This window comes from Aquarana catesbeiana, linkage group LG13, assembly GCF_042186555.1.
Source record: "Aquarana catesbeiana isolate 2022-GZ linkage group LG13, ASM4218655v1, whole genome shotgun sequence".
Taxonomy (NCBI): Eukaryota; Metazoa; Chordata; class Amphibia; order Anura; family Ranidae; genus Aquarana; species Aquarana catesbeiana.
In genome coordinates this window covers 162,521,036-162,540,435 of record NC_133336.1, presented here as the reverse complement: position 1 = coordinate 162,540,435, position 19,400 = coordinate 162,521,036, and the positions used below count along the sequence as shown (strand labels likewise).

The 19,400-nt window shown below is 39.8% G+C and overlaps 1 protein-coding gene across 2 annotated transcripts; it reads left to right on the top strand.

Moving 5' to 3' along the window:
* The first annotated feature begins 1,607 nt into the window (after positions 1-1,607).
* On the top strand, positions 1,608-17,426 carry LOC141116424 (acyl-coenzyme A thioesterase THEM4-like). 2 transcript variants are annotated; one of them, XM_073608688.1, is made up of 8 exons: positions 1,610-1,699; positions 3,196-3,342; positions 5,579-5,684; positions 5,796-5,958; positions 7,936-8,089; positions 11,469-11,579; positions 11,660-11,784; positions 14,673-17,426. In XM_073608688.1, the coding sequence occupies exons 2-8, from the start codon at positions 3,323-3,325 to the stop codon at positions 14,696-14,698; spliced, it is 705 nt and encodes a 234-aa protein (XP_073464789.1). In that variant the 5' UTR covers positions 1,610-1,699; positions 3,196-3,322; the 3' UTR covers positions 14,699-17,426. The 2 variants fall into 2 exon arrangements, with proteins under 2 accessions (XP_073464790.1, XP_073464789.1); XM_073608689.1 differs by lacking the exon at positions 3,196-3,342 and having other exon boundaries at positions 1,608-1,699.
* Positions 17,427-19,400: the final 1,974 nt, after the last annotated feature.

The window sequence follows — 19,400 nt, the reverse complement described above, 5'->3', positions numbered from 1 at the left end:
GCCCCCATGGCGGCCTCAGCCTTGTCCCAGAGCATTGAGGGAAATGGCACAGAGCAAAGGCACCCTATGTGTAATGCAGTGACCCCATCCCAAATGCCTAGTGTAGCCCAGAAGAACCCAACCCGGTGGCTAGTCCTCTAATGTGACTCAAACTTGGGTTAATGGTAAAACATTAGGAAAGGTTCATCATCAACTCTACTCCGCCTGCACACTACCCTACCCTCCAGACTGACAATGCTGCTGTCTGTTGAGTCTCCTATGCTCATTCCTCCAGAGTTGTGTCTCACTAATACAGGAGATGTGATACTGGCCTGAAATGGTGAAAGCCCTCCCAAAAAAAGAAAACTAATGCAGCCACTAAATCTAATGATTAATAAGCTGCAATATAATACATTTCTGGTTTGGGGTTTATTGATATTTTAAGAAAAGCATTTTCTTTTGCTGTTGAAGAGTTACCTTCACTTCCGTTGTGGTAAAATGGTGTCAGCTGGACAGGTAAATATCTCTAATGGATAGTAAGAAGTTTTAGATGGACATAAACTTTAATAAAGTATATGACCTGGAGCAAAAGTGCAACTTGGAGGAGGGCCAGCATGACTGGGGTGGGCTGTTGAGGTGGTGTGATGGGGGAAGGTATTAATCCACTTACTTGATTGGTGGGTCCTGAGGGATGGAGTGTTCTGTAGGGGGTAGAGGGGTGGAGGATCTTGTCGAAGCTCAGTTGGAGCTTCTCATGGAATCAGGAAAATTTCTATCACACACCCTCCCTTGCTTGTTGGTTTGGAGGGCTACCTAGCAAGATTTCTTGTAGTTGGGATGGTAGATTGTAGTAGGGGGTTGGGATGGTTTCAATAGTGCGCAGTTCTTAGTGGGGTATGTTTTTTTTCCATGACCATCCACGTTATGGGTTCATTTCTTACTAGTCGTAGCAGCAGCGGGAGGTCTATGGGGTCTTTGAAGGCCGTGCTGGATAAAATAATGGAAAATTAGGGGGTTGGGCCCATCTGGAGGTATGGGTGTCCCTTCCCTTCCTAATAATATAATAGTAACAATGGTTTTAAGTTGATTTATCTGGTAGGAAGTAAGTGGTAATTGTCTCTGAGTGTAAGTTGCGGCTGGGGGCTTTCATGGGGTCAGAGATACAACCGGTTGGTCGAGAGAAAATAGCCCTTCAAAGACCTTAGACCGGGTAGGATTAAGCTGAGGTTTTTTGGTTTAATGGTTAGGTATAAAATGTATTATATGCATTACAATTGTCTATGTTGGTAGTTGTATTTCAATTTTTGTAATAAAAGGCTGCTATGGCCTTTCGACTCCAAAAATATTATGTGTCGTCTGGTCAATCTTGGAGGGGAAGGAATGGGGTCAATTGTTTATTTTACAGGAAGGCTGAGCCTCAGTAATCTGCACATCCCTCAGTCATGTAATTTTCATCTTAATGTAATATACAAAAAGTATGTTGTAGCAATAATATCAGCAGTAAACCATAAAACCACAAGCACTGTACATATCCAGTCCAGATGCTCTATTTCATTCATGCATGTATTTGACCCAGCCTACAAACCGTAAGTCCTCATCCCCTACTGTCAATCATCATTAATGCCTTAGAGAACCATGTAAAGAGATTTGTCAGACAAACGTAATCTGACTCATAAATCTTTTACAAGTCTTGAACAGGGGAAACGACAATCTCTGACAGGTGAGAGAAAAATTAGATTACTATTACATTAGCCTTACCTTTGGTACCATAACAATTTTTTGATGCAATAAAGCATATAAGGCCTTGCTTGCTTTCATTTAAATGATAATGTAGGAGCCGCCTATGCTCTTGGACAATTTCTGCAGTCTCCAGAACAGCTTGCATACCTGTCTACTTAAAAGACCACAATTGCTAAAAATGTTGTATTCTAATAACTGCACGTGTGTAATAAATATACATAAAAGCATTTAGTATATGAATTTCACATGCTTTCAGACAATTTTTTTTCACATTTATCAACCATTTCACACTATTCAGCTGCCAGAGACCCTTTTGCTGCCAGAGCAGTTCTTTACACTTGTTAAATTGAACCTTTTATTCCTGAAGATTAGTTAAAACACCCTAAACTTTATATATTTTCTGCAAGCCATAGATATTAAAACTATGGTAGTTGCAATATTTTATGTCACATGATACTAGTGCAATTTTTTATCAATAGCATATTTTCAACAAAAAATATGCTAAAACGAATTTAAGTGCATAAAAAAATATATATTACACAACATATAAAAGACAAGGTTGTATTGCGCAAACAGATGCCCAGCTTGTCAAACCTTAAGATTGCATACCCCCGTGAAACAGCGGCAAACTTTGGTACCCAGAATGTTCCATAGATGACAATTTACCCACTTGCCAACTGCCTAACGCAGATGTACTGCGGCAGGTTGGCTCTATTGCATAAAATTACATACCTGTACATTATTTCATTCAATAGACATGGGGGGGGGGGCAACCGGAGGCGCGATTGTGCACTGGTTGGACACAGGGGATGCCAATCAGCAGGTTCTGTGGACCCGATGTTCGCCGGCCACCAGCGATCGTTCCTGGGAGAGACAGAACGGCGATCTGCCTATGTAAACAAGGCAGATCGCCCTTCTGACAGGGAAGAAGATGGAGATCTAGTGTTCTAGCTAAGCTGGAACACAGATCTCTGTCTTTACCCAGTCAGAGCAACCCCCAAACAGTTAACAAGCACCCCCTACGGACACACTTAACCCTTTGATCGCCCCTGGTGTTAACCCCCTTCCCTACCAGTGTCATTAGTACTGTATCAGTGCATATTTTTTAGCACTGATCACTGTATTAGTGTCACTGGTTTCCAAAAAAGTGTCAAAAATTTTCAGTTAGGTGTCTGATTTGTCCACCGCAATGTCGCAGCCCTGTAAAAATTGCTGCTCACTGCCATTACCGCCAAAAATATAAAAACATAAAAATGCCATAAAAATATCCCATAGTTTGTAAACGCTACTTTTGCGCAAACCAATCAATATACGCTTATTGGGATTTTTTTAACCAAAATTATGTAGCTGAATACATATTGGCCTAAATTGGTGAAGAAATTTGATTATTTAAAATGTTTTTATTGGATATGTATTATAGCAGAAAGTAAAAAATATTGTTTTATGTTTCAAAATTGATGTTTTTTTTGTTTATAGCGCAAAAAATAAGAACTGCAGAGGAGCTTTAGTTCTGTTGAAAAAAAGGACATCAATTTTATTTGGGTACAACATCGCAAGACTGTGCAATTGTCAGTTAAAGTAACGCAGTGCCGTATTGCAAGAAATGGCCTGGAAATTATGGAGGTAAAACCCTCCCGGGATGAAGTGGTTAAGGGTCTATGCATACTAAAAGCAGAAAAAAAAAAAATGCCAAAACCTGTGGCAGGAAAAGTGGCACAAAAAAGCTCATGGTAGCTCGTATTGCATAAAGGTTTAGAGGAGTATATGGATATTTGCTTTTATAAGTGTTTTTTCCAAGACATTCCCCCTGCTCATTTTTCACTATAATCTAAGTACACTTGAAAACACTGAATGCTCCTAAATGCTGAGTTTAGGGCATTTATACGCGTTTACCGTTTTTTCTGCCTGAAAACTCCCCTGAAAAACAAACTTGTGATGGGTTTACCGCCTCTAAACTCTCCTCTTGATTATGATTAATATGATTCTAAATGCCCTAATGTGCATGAACACTTAGGATAATACTGAGCTGCTTCTACAGACAGGAAAAAAAAAATGCAAAACTCATGTAAAAGCAGCGTTTTTTTTAAAGTGTTTATAAATTTTCATCTTGTAAAACAAACCCATTCAGTTTAAAATAGAACTGAAAGACAAAAACATTTGTGTATAGATATTAAAAAAAGTATATATATATATATATATATATATATATATATATATATATATATATATATATATATATATATATATATATATATATATATATATATATATATACGTACATACATACATACATACACACACCTTTTTTTATAAGTGATCACATTCCCTCTGTTCTCAGCTTCGTAAGAGCTAGGGGAGGACAAGCAGAAGCACACTGAGATTCCCAAGGAATGGCTGAGCTCTCATTGAGCTCTCATGCTTAGTATGGTCAGTTTTTTTATTAGGAAAGCAGAGGGACTGGCAGGAACATCAGGGACACACAAAGGAAGCAGTACAAAGTTTACACTTTTTCATACAAGTACATGATAGAGCAGGCACATATCAGGAATATGAAATGTGGGTTTACATACTCTAACCCCAGTGTTAATAGACCCTTAAAGCTATTACAGATCATTAGTTTAGAGTTATCCATGAGTGATGGACTTAGAATTGATGCTCTCACTGCAGTATGCACAGTGATATGTAACATGTGTAGCAAAATTGTCATTTTCATATGTAGCTGCACCCAATGCATGCATTTATATATGTGCATGTATGTGGGAGCAGGGGGGCTTAAAAAATGCTTTTATTTATTTATTTATTTATTTTGTTCCTTTTATTTTTAAACCCCTAATGTCATCTATAGACCCCAACAAAGCTGATCAAGCACAGCTCATGCTTGATTAACTTCATCCCTGGCAACAGCAGCTGGGAAATGATCGCTCTGAACCTGAAAGTGACATAATATACATTGCTTCTGGGACCAGTGAACCTTAGCTGTTATCTGTCGGAGCTGTTGGGGTTGTATCATGTTGGCAGTCAGTGTTTTTTGTTTTTTTCGGTGGACATCCTTCATTGTGATTGACATGGACCTGCATCGCTGGATGGGCGAATAGGTGGTGCATTTATATGATTGGTCTTTTTTTTTTAATTTAAAGACTTGTCAAAAAAAAAAAAAAACTTTGTGGTTTTTATTTGCTTTTCACTTTTTTGAATGAGTAGGGTTCTCAGACGTGCCTCCCCAGTCCTCCTGACTGTGCCTCACTCACCCGCCCTCCTGGCTGTGACCAGTTGTCCTCCCTAGAGTCTCTTAGCAGTGCTCTCTCCCGCTGTCCTCTCTTTGTTCTCTCTTGTGCCTCCAGTTCAGGTCCTCATCATGTGTTACTGAAAGTGGTCCCGACTGCACCTGAGCCCAGGCCCAAGGTCAACCCCCCAGACTGGGGAGCGCCCTGACAGCCTCCCCACCCTCTTACTCCAGCTCTTCCACCCAGCTGGGCTGACCCTATGTATTTAAGAAGGCCTGCCCCCTGCCAATCCATATTGGGGATTGGTCAGGGCTTCCCTTAAACACTCCAAGTGGCTCCACCTCCCCTCTCACCTCTTATTACAAAAAAGCACTAGAAGCCTCTGGAAAGAAATGGGAGGCCTGATGACACCACCTGTGAGTCACCCAGCCCTACCCTGAGCCACTCCCAGCCCAGAATGAAAAAAAAACAGGCCTAGAACCAGCCAGGCCTGCTTAAATTTACCTATCCCCTCTCTAGCACACTACTAGAAGGTGCTACACAGGCATAACACTTTTGTTAAAATATGCATTTGATAACATTTTGATAATATGTGTGTGCTTTACCAGTTACTCTCTGTTCTTATCACTAACAAGGGTGATGACAATGCTGAAAAGCTGTGCCAATCTTCTTCAGAGGTACCCTACCCTATTTACACCCACCCAGCTGCTAACTGCCAGATCACTGCCCCGCTACTTCTCAGTGAGTAACTTGTCTATATCTGTGTGTCCTATATACCTTTGACAGTGTTTTTATAACTAATATTTGCCATTTAGGTGTAGCTTTGATCACTGAATGCTTTCTTGTATTTAGATTAGCAGCACTTGTCCCGTTGAGGGACTACGTGATTTTGGTTTGCCCAATGCCACCTGGGGTCCAAACCTGCATGATCTGTACAACAAATTCCTGGAACTTAGTAAAACTGGCCTGTGGAAAAGAATTCCTTCCCATAACACTATAGCCCATCATCTAGAAGGTAAGAATTCCTGTAGAACTGAGCTTATAAGCACGAATGCTACCTACAGTTGAAAACTTGGGAGATAGTGAGAGCCTTAAAGAATGCGTAATGGGTCATAGTTAATAAATTGTCAGTCATAAAAACTGTTGGTGTTGCGCAACTGCAACCAGTCAGATTCCATCTTCTGTTCTTGATTGTCAGTTTCTAGTGTAGGTTTTGATTTGGTGGGGAAACAAAGACAGTTCTAAGATAAGGTAAAATTTTAAAAATATGCAATTAGTGGGGGAACTTGACTAAGGCTTGGTGCACACTGCCACGACTTGGGATCCGACTTATGAGACCCCAAGTCATGTGACATATGAAACCCCATGTTAGTCAATGAGAGCTGTCTTAAATAGCACTACTGAAGTCGATCCGATTTCAGAAAAGGTTCCTGTACTACTTCAAGGCGACTGCTATCCAACTTCTATTCTCTTCTATACTATATTTCTAATAAAGTAGTACTCAAGTCACCTGGCAAAGTCGCACTGCAAGTCGCACGACTTTCAGATCATGGCAGTGTGAACTGAGCCTAAAACTGGTGCACACAGAATCTGGTGCAGGTGTGCATAGTGATCATCAATCAGCTTTTAGGTTTTCTTGTCAAAGTTGCTGGATACACACTATATAATTTTCTGTAGATTTTTTCCTTCGAATTTACCAAAACCATATAATATGAGGTCAAACCTTAGGAGTTTCAATTTGTATGCAAATTGCACTACATGGTTTTGGTAAATCTAAAGGAAATCAGCCAAAAAAAGGTGTATAGTGTGTATGGGGTCTTACTGAACAAGCTAAAGTAATAGAAGCTGATTGGCTACTATGCACAGCTGCACAGATTCTGTGTGCACCAGTTTTAGTAAAACTCTCCCAATATGTCATCTGATGTCATAAAATGTTTTAGGATTATTAAAATTGATTGTAGATGCAATTGAATATGAATATCACTCATTACACCACACATGTTTAAACCAGGGAACTCCAAACTTTATAAACAAAGCCAGTTTACTGTCCTTCAAACTTTAGGGGGGGCAGTGGGGGAAGAAAATGTCCTGGCGTCAGTGGGAGGAAAAGTGTCCTATTATTGGTATTATTGGGAGGAATAGTGCCACCTCGTTCGAGTCAGTGAAAAGAATAGTGCCCCATCATTGGTGTGAAAGGGAAAAATATTGCCCCATTGTCGTTGTCAGTGGCAGGAGCTACATCTCACTGTTGAATGTAATCTAATAAGGATAGATCATCACAAACCATAAGCACCTCATCCCTGAATTTAAAAAAAAAGAGCAAATTGGGTGGGTTTATAATGGCGCAATATGAAAACCAGACCAAAGGAATAGATAAAATCTTCAATATTTATTAACAAAGTTCTGAAACATCAAATTCATAAAACCATAAGCTTATAACCCATATGTTGGGGTCCATGTTTTTTTATAGCGGTATAGTTGTAGAGCCCTAATCCCAGGGATCTATGACTATACCGCTATAAAAAAATGGACCTTAAAATATCTATTCCTTTGGTCTGGTTTTCATATTGCGCCATTATAAACCCACCCAATTTGCTCTTTTTTTTTTTTAATTCAGGGATGAGGTGCTTATGGTTTGTGATGATCTATCCACATTAGATTACATTCAACTTCTTTTTCTATACCTCACTGTTGCTGATGGTGTAAGGGGGGGGGGGGGGGATAATGCCTCAAGAGCTGTATAGAAGCATGCAAAGGGCCACAATTTTGAGACCACTGGTTTAAGCTCTAAAAATGGAACATATAAACCCTGCATTTTATTCACCAAAACACCAATATGACAATCTGTTGGCATGTTGACATTTGTTGAGCCCTTTACCACCTGCGGATTGAATGTCAAGCCTGTTCTACAGAGAGAGGTACTTTTGTGAAGTGTAATTAAACAGAATAAGCATTTCCCCAGCTAGTTTTCACTTTTTCTTTTTTACTACAGGTGATCCCCGGGAGACAGGAATAGGCAAACGCATGTTCCTCAGAAATCTTGATAGAGATGGTGTGGGCTTTGAATACTGCATGTTTTATAATAAGGCAGAATCAAGAATGGTCTGTCTTTTCCAGCCTGGCCCATACCTTGAGGGACCCCCAGGGTAAGGTATTGTTTTTACCAAGAAATGTTTTTTGCCCACATTCCAGTGTAAAAAATTGTCATAACTGACATAATGTAGTCTAAGGATATCAGTATCTTGGTTAAAAGAAGCCTGGTTGTGAAATACATGCAAAAATACAGTATAACCAATATTCATAATAATGATTGTAGATTTTTTTATCCAGGGTAGATCGGATTGCCCTTGGGGATAAAAACATTTCTTTCCTTCCCTGCTAAGGCAAATTGGAATTATTCTTTAAGCATTTTGCCTTCCCCTGAATTAACTGCAGATTTAGGGTTATGAAGATTCAAGGGTATTGATGTATTTTTTCTTTTGATTAAAGTTGATGAATATGTGTTTTTTTTTCAACGATACTAACTATGCAAGATAAAAAGGCAGACAGATTAAAGCAGGCCATACATGGTCGAATTTCAAACAAATTTTCTTTTCAAAATCAGAAAGTTCATTTTTTTTGTGATCCGATGATGCCCCCATTGATTTTCGAAATTTGGCCGACCAAGCCTTCAATTTCACCTCATGTTGCTACAGAAATGAATTTTTCGTGGCCGGGAATCTTCTTTTCTCTCCGTAAATTTTCTTTTCTTATTATATTTCTCACACGATTCTCCCATCATTGATTAGAAAATTGTTCGTTTTTCTAAAAATTTCCAACATGTCCGATTTCTAAAATTTGATTGCTGCACGAAAAATCGGCTATTGCTGCAGCCCACTAATGGTGCGAAATTCGTACGAAAATTCTTAAATACGATTTTCGAAAGAAAATTCTTTCAAAATTCGAACCGTGTATGGCCATCATTAGTCTGGCCATAGACATTTGATTTATTACATGTATTACATTTTTACATTTATTAGTTACATAGTAAGCCCCCAGACTATCAGTCTCTAAGAAAAAGACCAGTTAGACAGATTTGAACACATTCTATAACTACTTTTGGTTCCACTAAGGCCCTCTTCACACTTGAGCTGAGTGTCTGTGCTAATTTTTCTGGTGTTTTTTTGAGCGTTTGCACATTCCAGGCTTTACCTTTTTTATTATTATTTTTAGACTATATAAGACTAGTTACTAGGCAGAAAAACACAATATGCACTTTAAGCGTGTTTTTCAAGTGTTTTTAAGCACTCTCAATAAAGTCTCATGTAAAAGACAAGTGACTTTGCCACAATAGAAACTCATGTACTTTTTTGAGTGGCAAGCTTCATGTTTATATGCTTAGGTGTGAACAGGCACCATTGAATACAATGGGTATCCTACTGTTGAGGGTTAAAGTGCTTTTGGTGAAACTTCAATTTACTCAGGTGTGAACGTGATCTAGGATGTACCAGTGCTAAATGATGTAAAACTGTTCGCTTTATATCTAGCTCTGAGCACTGGTTTATATATTTTGCTTTCATTTTATAAGAAAAGAAACTTCTAGTGCTAGAACTTCCACCACAGCCACCTACTTTGCTGTTATGTGGTCAGAGAGACCTTGGTTAGACTCAATCCTGTTCCTCCTCTACCACTTCCTCTCCATTCCCCTTTTGACACAACCCTAATTGGTTAATGTACTGATTGTTCTCCTTGCCTGGGCTCTATGTATATCTGAAGCAAGCACTCATTGCTTCATGTATGCAAAGATAAGAAACAGGATTTATTATCAGAACATTATTCTGACTAGATTGTTTACTTCTTACCTCTTGCAACATCCTTTAGCTCTGGTTCACCCCGATGCAACTTGTCATGTGATTTGAAAGTTCCGGCAATGGAACCACTCATGTCGCAGTGATCACAAAAAAGTTTCCTGCACTACTTTTTACCAAATTCATTGCGACTTCCTTAGACTTCTGTTAAATAAAGTCACAAGCCGAAATTCAATCAGCAGTGAAAATCGCACTGATGTGCAGCTTTGAAATTGTGCTGAAGTAGCACGATTTCAAAGCCGCACTGGAGTGAACAGGGGGCTAAAAATAGGGTGAAAGTACATCAAAATGCTAATAACATTGCTGTCTGTTTAGATTGTTCACAGTGACTTAATACTGAGGTTGTGAGGGAAGGGAAAAGACCTTGTCTTGAGACTTGAGAGGTTGGGGGAGTAAAGCCAGTCATAGATGGATTGAAATTCGTCCGGTTCAAGACATTTATGGTCACGCTGTTTACAGAAGTCGATCTCTTGCTAAATATTTTTCATTAGATCAGTGTCACTAGCTATAACTAGCAACATTGGTCATTGTATTTTGATTAGGGAGAACTCTCCCCACTGTCATAATACAATAGCTCAGTCGGAGGGATTTCCCCATCAACACTAATGCCCTGTACACACGGTCGACGGAAAATGTGTGATAGGACCTTGTTGTCGGAAAGTCCGACCGAGTGTAGGCTCCATCACACATTTTCCAAAGGAATTTCTGACACACAAAGTTTGAGAGCTTGCTATAAAATTTTTCCGACATCAAAATCTGTTGTTGGAAATTCCGATCGTGTGTATACAAATCCGACGCATAAAGTGCCACGCATGCTCAGGATAAATTAAGAGATGAAAGCTATTGGCTACTGCCCCGTTTATAGTCCCGACATACGTGTTTTACGTCACCGCGTTCAGAATAATCAGATTTTCCGACAACTTTGTGCGACCGTGTGTATGAAAGACAAGTTTGAGCCAACATCCGTCGGAAAAAATCCATGGATTTTGTTGTCGGGATTTCCGATCAATGTCCGACCGTGTGTACGGGGCATTAGTGTGTTGAAGGGATAATTAAATCGTTTTTTCTTTTTTTTCGTTCCTCCTACTGGTTGAATGCAAAAAAAAATGCATCTAAGGGTCCAAAAAGTAGACATCTATGGGGCTGGATTTCTCATATATGTTTGCTAAAAGTTGATATAGTAAAATAGTTTGTGACATATCGCATGAAAAAACCCCACTGGTCACATTCCGGCCCCCATAAACTCTGAAGAACAGTTAACTGGCCCATTGGCCCATTGTTTTAAAAGTTTGCAGACCCCTAATCCAAACTTTTATTTTTGCTTTTGGATAGTGCATGGAACTGCAATATCCTCAGTTTGTTTTTGTGACCACTATCACCAGAATAGAAAGTAATGGTAAATCCAAAATTTTAAGTTTGTCACCTTAACATGATTAAAGTGAAAACCTTTATCTATTTTGGGGACAACTGTCTAAGAGAAAATTTCCTATCACTTTCTGTTGTGTCAAGTAAGTAATACAGTAAAACAAAACTGACAAAGGTTTTAGCCATTCGCTACTCTTGACATTTAGATATGCTTTAATATAAGATAAACCACGTAGACTGATGTGACGTCACTTAGCTTTTTATATTAGAATTACAATTTTTTTCATTATTATTTGTTAAAAATCTCTTCCAGGTATGCTCATGGGGGCTCTGTTGCAACCATTATTGACAGCACAGCTGGAGCAGGGGCTGTGTATACATGTGGAAGTGTCATGACAGCCAACCTTAATATCAACTATCTCAAGTAATTTCCATGTTTAATTACATATAATACATGTACATATTGTTTGCAAATACCTTACTTAGTAATATGTTCCTTCACAGGCCTATTCCTCTTGGATGTACCTTGCTAGTAGACAGCCATGTGGAGAAAATTGAGGGGCGAAAAGTGTATTCACGATGCCATATCCAAAGCCATGATGGTTTAATACTTCATACAGAAGCCACCGGTAAAGAGCAAAACACAACAGTAACACCGTTTTATCTTACTTTTTAAAATGCTATGGTTGGCAGATCAAATTTGGTCAGTGCTCCTAATTCCATGGTTTGTTAGTGCACATTTTGTCTGATCTGTAATTGTTTTTCATAGTTTCATTCTTAGGTACAGTATATATGAATATGGATGCAATAAATTGCAAGCATCTGATACAGATAGATAGATAGATAGATAGATAGATAGATAGATAGATAGATAGATAGATAGATAGATAGATAGATAGATAGATAGATAGATAGATAGATAGATATGGCTAAGATGGCAGACAAGGTGGTGGATGGAAGATATTTGTTGCCCAGAATATGGCTCTGGCGAATATAAGTCATTCTAACTTTAAAAGGCTGATTGTAAAATTCCTCTTTTGGGCCTTGAGTTTGGGCTGCAGAAGAGACTGGGTGGGGGCCACAGCCCAGCCACCCCAGTCCAGAAGTCTACCTGCCAGGATACCTGACTCATTACAGAAGGGCTGGGAAGCCTCATAGGAAGAAGCTGTGCTAAGGACTTTTTAAAAAATTCTGTGAATGGTGAACTGACAGGGGTACAAGCATGAAGTGTAGATGATACGGATCCCAATCTCAAAGCTGCGGTATCCACCTCGTTCCCAGCATTGGAGCGAAAAGAATCATCCACGGGCGGGAGGGAAGGAGACTCCAATGTCTCCCTTCTGCACTATGTATGAGTGCCTGATATCCTGGCACCCGGAGTGAACAGCAGGTAAAAATATCATCTGTGAAATCTGCCTGATCAGTTCATGCAGTGAAGGGCTCGATTTCTGGGTATGGGCGGAAATCAAGCCCTTCACTGCATAAACTGATCAGGCAGATTTCACAGATGATATTTTTACCTGCTGTTCACTCCGGGTGCCAGGATATCAGGCACTCATACATAGTGCAGAAGGGAGACATTGGAGTCTCCTTCCCTCCCGCCCGTGGATGATTCTTTATGCTCCGATGCTGGGAACGAGGTGGATACCGCAGCTTTGAGATTGGGATCTGTATCATCTACACTTCACGCTTGTACCCCTGCAGGGGTGAAGCGCTCTGGTGAGTGAAGGCACAAGAGGGGAGCACCGTTACTCGTTTTGGCACATTCACTGTTTACTGTTGGATAAACTTGCACTAATTGGAAGAAGCACTCCATCACTTTATATGGACACTTAAATATACCTTTTTACTCGTTTTTATCATTTTAACAACATGCTTAATAGTTAAATGATGTTTATACTTTGAATATATCACATGTGGGTTTTTTGTGCAATGGTGATATTCCATTTAACACCAGTTGTTAATTATAGATACATTTTCTGATTTTCCTTTTTGATTTTTACCTGTATCAATTTCTAAGCACTAGTCACTTTGATGATCACTTGGTAGAGAGTATTTATCCTTGCTTATTTGCACATAATTTACACCCACTATATGTATGTATATACATATATATATGCTCAATTGGTGGTACACATATTACTAGTAGGTATACTCACACCTTTATTATTCATTAATATATATATTTTTTTTTTTTCATATGGAACAGCGCCAACTCCCTTTCTGTTGTTTTTCACATGCTACATGGTGCCATTGAGGCTGGCAAAATTCAACTGAGGTCCCTCAGACCGTTGTTTCTGGGACTGTGGGTCGGCTGGTACATTGGTACATGTGTGGTGGGAGTGTCCCAAAATAAAAAGATTCTGGACATCGGTAAACCAACTAATTTATGTGATTTTGTGCACCAGTATTCCTAAGAACTCTTATGAGGCCTTGCTCAACCTGAAGCCTGCTCAATGGAAGACCAACCAATTTAGGCTGATATCTTTTATTTTCACTGCTTCCAAACAGACCTTGGCAAGAAATTAGAAATATGGGGTTCTGACTGTAGCACAGCTTAAAATAAGATCGCCTGGTATCTAATTAACGAAAAACTGGCAGCAGTCTTGAAGGACAAGGTCAAGAAATTTAAGAAGGTGTGAATCTCCGATTCCTGGGCGGGGAACCCAAATGACTTTGTGGTCTCTCTAACCGGTCTATCATTTTAATTAAAGAGTCTGCTCTGAGGTCTTGGACCCTTCCTGCTCTTGCTCTGACCCTTCGCCTATATTCCCTGGTCTTGCTCTGACCTTTCCCCTACCCTCCCTTCCCTACCAGCCACCCCTTACCTTCCAGCATGTGCTTTTTCCTGGGCCCACTGACCCTTGCCAGAGGCCCAATACCGTACAAGCTATGATCTGTCTGATGAGGTACACACACACTCTAATTGCTCATTTTTGGTGGTACAGGAGTGAAGTTTGGACCTTGCTGTGCCATTTCTATACTCTTATAACTCCTGGTACCCTTTATAGTTTTTTGTAGCAATATTAGACATGCTCCCTGTATTGCATATTTTGTATGCACCGGATTGCTTTGTGATTAACCTTACCTCTTTATACAGTGAACAACCATTTTGTATGTTATAAAAACTCAATAAATACCACTAAAACAGAAAATAAGCATGGGGCTAGTAATTCCTTAGAGCTATTCATATGGGCGCAGAGACCCCTAGAGCATACAAGAGTCAATTGTTTGAGTGTCTGGAGCAGTGAAGAGCTGCATTGGCAGCCTGTTTTAGGCAATGGAGATGCAATGGCTGTACGGACTCTTGCATTCTATCCGAGCCCCTGTTTACATGTGAACGAGACCTTAAAGAGACTGTATTGTACAGTGCCTTCCTGTCACAAAGCTATCATCTGAGCAACCCCTCCGTCACCATAGACTGCATCTATATTATGGGAATTAATTTTGAAAAAATACATTCTTAGCTCTATAATTTTTCAGTTTCTTCTTTTAACAGAGTATTTTTGCTTTTCAGCTCTCTTTATCAAGGCAAACCACTAATAGGGGGACCCACCAAGCTTCATGATCCATGGTAGGGCACTTTTGAAAGAAAGGAATGGTCAGCCTCTTGCAAGAAAAGGAATTTCCAGTATACAGAAAAATGGAACATACAATGTACATCCGCCTTGTACTTTAATACAGACTAAGAAACTTAATTATATATTTTTATCCCTATATAGTTATCAGCTGTTTGGCATAGTCATTATTTGATCTTGTGTGCTGTTTGAAAAATATCACTTGAGAGTAGAACTGTCCATAGTAAGGGCAGTGCCATGAAAGGGCAGCTTGAACCAAAACTGTCACATTATATGGTGGCACCTCAAGTACTGAATACTAATAATGACATGGGGACAGAATGCAGGAATTCCTAGCCTGCTCCCTTTTAGCAATTTGTTAGCAGTCATCAGTGTTCATGGAGCTGAGAACCAATGAGTTGGTTTAGTACCAAAACAGTAGTACCAAACCAAAACAATGATTTCTTGAGGGTAACTAAAGCAGGCCATATATGGATTGATTTTTTTTTGTTCAGCCAGCCATTTTATGTGGACGGGGGGGATCCTTCCCACGGAGCTACTGTATTCTGCCAGCAGGCAGTCTTCCCTGCTGGCAGATACAATGATCAGTGTTGCCGATAGTTCGGCTTGTATACATCCAGTGCCATACATAGATCAAAATTTGGCCAGACCATGCTGAACCAGCTAAATTTCGGTCCATGTATGCCCAGCTTAAGAGTGGAACTCTTTTGACTTTAAAGTATATCTTTGGTCAAAATGTAAAGTCATATGATCATTTCCATATTATATTTCAATTATTTCTAGCCTACTTCCATTACTTTGAATGATGTTGAAGCTTGTAAACATACTTTCTGAAGAATCCCCACATATTTACTTCCTTAAATGTTGTGACATGGATTCACTCTTCCCTGTGAGTAGGCACTGCTGTGTCACACATTTCACAGAGCCTGCCTTCTGCACTATATGGGTGCTGAGAGGATGAGTTTCAAGAGGGGGAGTCAGTACAGGAATCATTGCTAGCAGGCAGCAAGGTACCATGCAATATACATTCCTTAGAGATTGAAAGTAGCCAGCAGAGGAGAAGCTGAAAATCACCCAGGAAGTTGTGGAAAGAGACAATGCCAACTGTATGAAATGAAAGTGTATGCTGTGAAAAACAGATTTCCTTTTTTTTTAATCAAAACTTTTTTTTATTGACGAGAATAATGGGTAACGGTAAAGTACAATAAAAGGATAAGCAAATGTAATAATACCAAAATCACATACATGATATACATACATAAAAGTAAAGATATCACATGTAGTTACCTATTACATAGCACATGTAAGCACTTTTTTGGAAGATAAGATTTAATTTTTTAACCTCATTGCGATGACGATAAGTCACCTTAGAAGAAGAGAGTTAACATGAGATATCCATTGGGCCCTAGTAGGCACAGTGGATGCCAACCAAAAGCGGGCTATCAGCTTCCTAGCAAGATATAGTAATCTGGTTACCATAATATATATACCTTTTGGATACATTTCAGCATCAATCGCCCCCAGTAGGCACACCAATGAGGTACGAGGCACAGGCGTTTGATCTAAGTCAGAGATAGTCTATGTAACTTCCGTCCAATACCTTGTAAGTTTTGGACATTGCCAAATCATGTGTATAAAGTCCCCCCTATGGACAGTACATTTTGGGCATAGAGGTGAATCCCTTCGGCCCCAGTCATATAATTGATCAGGCGTGCGATAAGATTTATGCAGCATAAATAGTTGTGAGAGTTTTTGAGATACCGACACCACTGGGATTGAATCCAAGGTCATATTCCATTGGTCTCCATCTATATCTCCCACATCAGTGGTCCAGTGAGTTCTACATTTAAGTAAAGCAGAGTTCTATATTGATGATAATAGTACTGAGTATACTTGTGATATTAAACCCCTCTGCTTAGTTGCCTGCAGGCTCTCCTGAAGAAGCAGAGATTTGGCGACAGACAAACTAACGCTCTGTGCCTGGGTTTTTAGCGCATTCCTAAGTTGGAGGTATTGATAAAATAGTTTGCGTGTTAAAGAAAATTCCGCGCATAGGTGATCAAACGACTTGCGTGTACCACCAGAATATAATTGATTAAAGAGCCAGATCCCGTGTTGTTTCCTGAGGGAAAAGCCCCATAGTTTTTCTAATTCCAGATATTTAGTATTATTCCATAAAGGAGTAAACTCCATCTGGCTAATAACGGATAGTGCTTCCCTGGCTGCTTTCCAAACCTTCCGGAGCAATGACGCTGTTGGAGAGGAAGGGGAAATACGCGGGAGATCCATCTCCAGATGGGAACCAGCTGTTAATACAGGGTTAGAGAAAGACACCAAATGTACAATAGGATCATCAATGTCTCAAAGATCTCAGCCTGCAAATTGTTGCAGCTGGGATGCCAACAAGTACATCTTGGAGTGTGGAACCTCCAGTCCCCCCCCTATCCTTGCCATATTTTAGGGTAATCAAACTGATACGGGCTTGTTTCTTTTTCCATATTACATGACAATATTGGGAGTTAATCCATTTGAACCATTTAAAATAGATTTCCTTTAAGTGAGCGGTAACCACTCCCAAGACTAGTCATCCAGTATTGACTATAAATTGGTATATTGAAACACATATTATTTGATGATTTTTTTGTCATGTTTGATTTGGCAACTTGTAACCTTGTTTTAGTGTTAATGATCCTTCTGCAATTAAAGCGTAATTCAAAATGTCTGTCCTGTTTCTATTTTTTACATATGGTAACACAAAGGAATTATACTTCCTACTTTCAGCAGCTTGTTCCCCTCCTCAGTAGTATTTTTTTATATTTTAGTCTTAGATTATATTACTATGATGAATGACACCAGCCAGTTGATGGCTTGATAGTTTGGTTGAGCTCAGGAACAACTGTGACAATGTACACTGCTGCTGGTAAACAGACGTTCAGAGGCAATTGGATGCTTTTTTCAGCTGTCCCTGAACTCATCCAATGTTATCTTATCAGTACATGTACACAGGTTCGTTTAATGTAATTGTTAGGCAGTTGAGTTTAGAGGCCTTTTTTGGAAAGCAAAAAAATGAGTTCAGACATTGAGTTTAGAGGCATTTCAAGTGCCAAACGCTTCTAAACGCGGCTAAACATGGCTAAACGCGGTAGCTCACATTTAGCCACATTTCATTTACAGGCGTCTTTCATTTTTGGCTATTTTGAAAAAAAAATTTTTTTTTTTCAAAAGCTTCTAATCACAAACGCGGCTAAAAGTGTCAAAATGGACGTTTTAAACGTGGGTTGTTATCTGTCGAGTTAAGGTTGTAAAAACGTCCCGTGTACGTTAAGCCTTATCATTCACGGCATGCCTTGTATATAATTTTGGGAAAAAGTTAAATTGATAAGTTTAGTTTCGCTGTAACATACTTTTGCTGAGTATACTTTTTGATATATATTTTTATTAAAAAAAAAAAAAATGTAAGTGAACCTTCTAATCTCCACAACTGTGCAAATCAAGTGACTACTATGTAACAAAAGGCAACAAATACTAATTCGTTGTCACCTTTAAAAGACACTTTATGTGTAGTATTCATTGTAACAACTAACAATGGAACGCCAACTCCCGTGTGAGCTACTAACAGTCCACACTTCGGGCTTGTTTACTCCTGCAGTTGGAGGGCGGTAAAAACATGTGGTTGAGTTGTGTTTTTACCGTCCTTCCAACCACTCCCCCTTAAGCTGCAAAGGTAGCAAATGGGGGTGTACACATGACGCTGCTGTGATGCTCTGCTTGGCAGCCGCAGCAAGCGATAAAACCCCTGTCACATTCAGCAGGATGGATTCAAAGGAATGTAGCTGCACTACAAGCAGTGTGATGGTGTAGTCTTTTAGAGGTAAAAACAGGAAGTGTGGAGGCAACATTACACCTCCTCACAGCCCTGAAGATGCTCTCTGAAAAGCGATCCACTGCAGATCAATCTTCAGAGGGATAACGCTAGTGTAATCTATCCCTTAAAGTGCTTTCTGTATCTGTCCTTTCTGAGACATGCAGGCCTTATTTGTGCTCATCCACACTGTGCAAATATCCTCCCATAGTGTATACTAAATGACTCACCAAAACACTAGGACCTTTAAAGAAAAAAGAGTCTATTTTAGGTCTGGTGTGTTTTAACCACTTCCAGCCCAAGGACGTCAAATGACATCTTTGACTTTGAGTGGGGATATCCAGTGGCGTAACTAGAACCTTCAGGGCCCCAATGCAAGAAACCATGAAGGACCCCCTGGACAGGGCCCTTTCCTCTGAGCCCGGTGGCGGAACGCCAGGGCCTGGTCACAAGTGGGTGGCTGCATATAAAGGAACCGATTTTCTCCATTTCCCCCCGCTTCTCCTCCTCTTCCACCCGCAGGCATTCAGCGGCTGCAGAAGGAAAATAGAGAGATCAGTTCCTCTATGCCAGAGTTTCTCAATCTATTTCCAGTCAGGGCACCCTTGAAGTATACCCCTAGGTAAATGGGCTGCACTGCAACCACTCGGCAACTGTGTGCATTGCACGCAGTTGCAGCATAGCGATGATGCATTTAAGGGGTTAAAAGAGGCGGTCATGTAAACACACATGTACACACACACACATAAACACACACATGATACATATACTGTATATATACACACACACATACAGTGGGGAGAAC

Coding starts and splice junctions, on each gene's coding strand:
- LOC141116424 (XM_073608688.1), top strand. CDS start 3,323: ATGGCCTGGAAATTATGGAG. Junction 5,685..5,795: donor CACTGCCCCGCTACTTCTCA/GTGAGTAACTTG, acceptor TCTTGTATTTAG/ATTAGCAGCACTTGTCCCGT. Junction 5,959..7,935: donor TATAGCCCATCATCTAGAAG/GTAAGAATTCCT, acceptor TTTTTACTACAG/GTGATCCCCGGGAGACAGGA.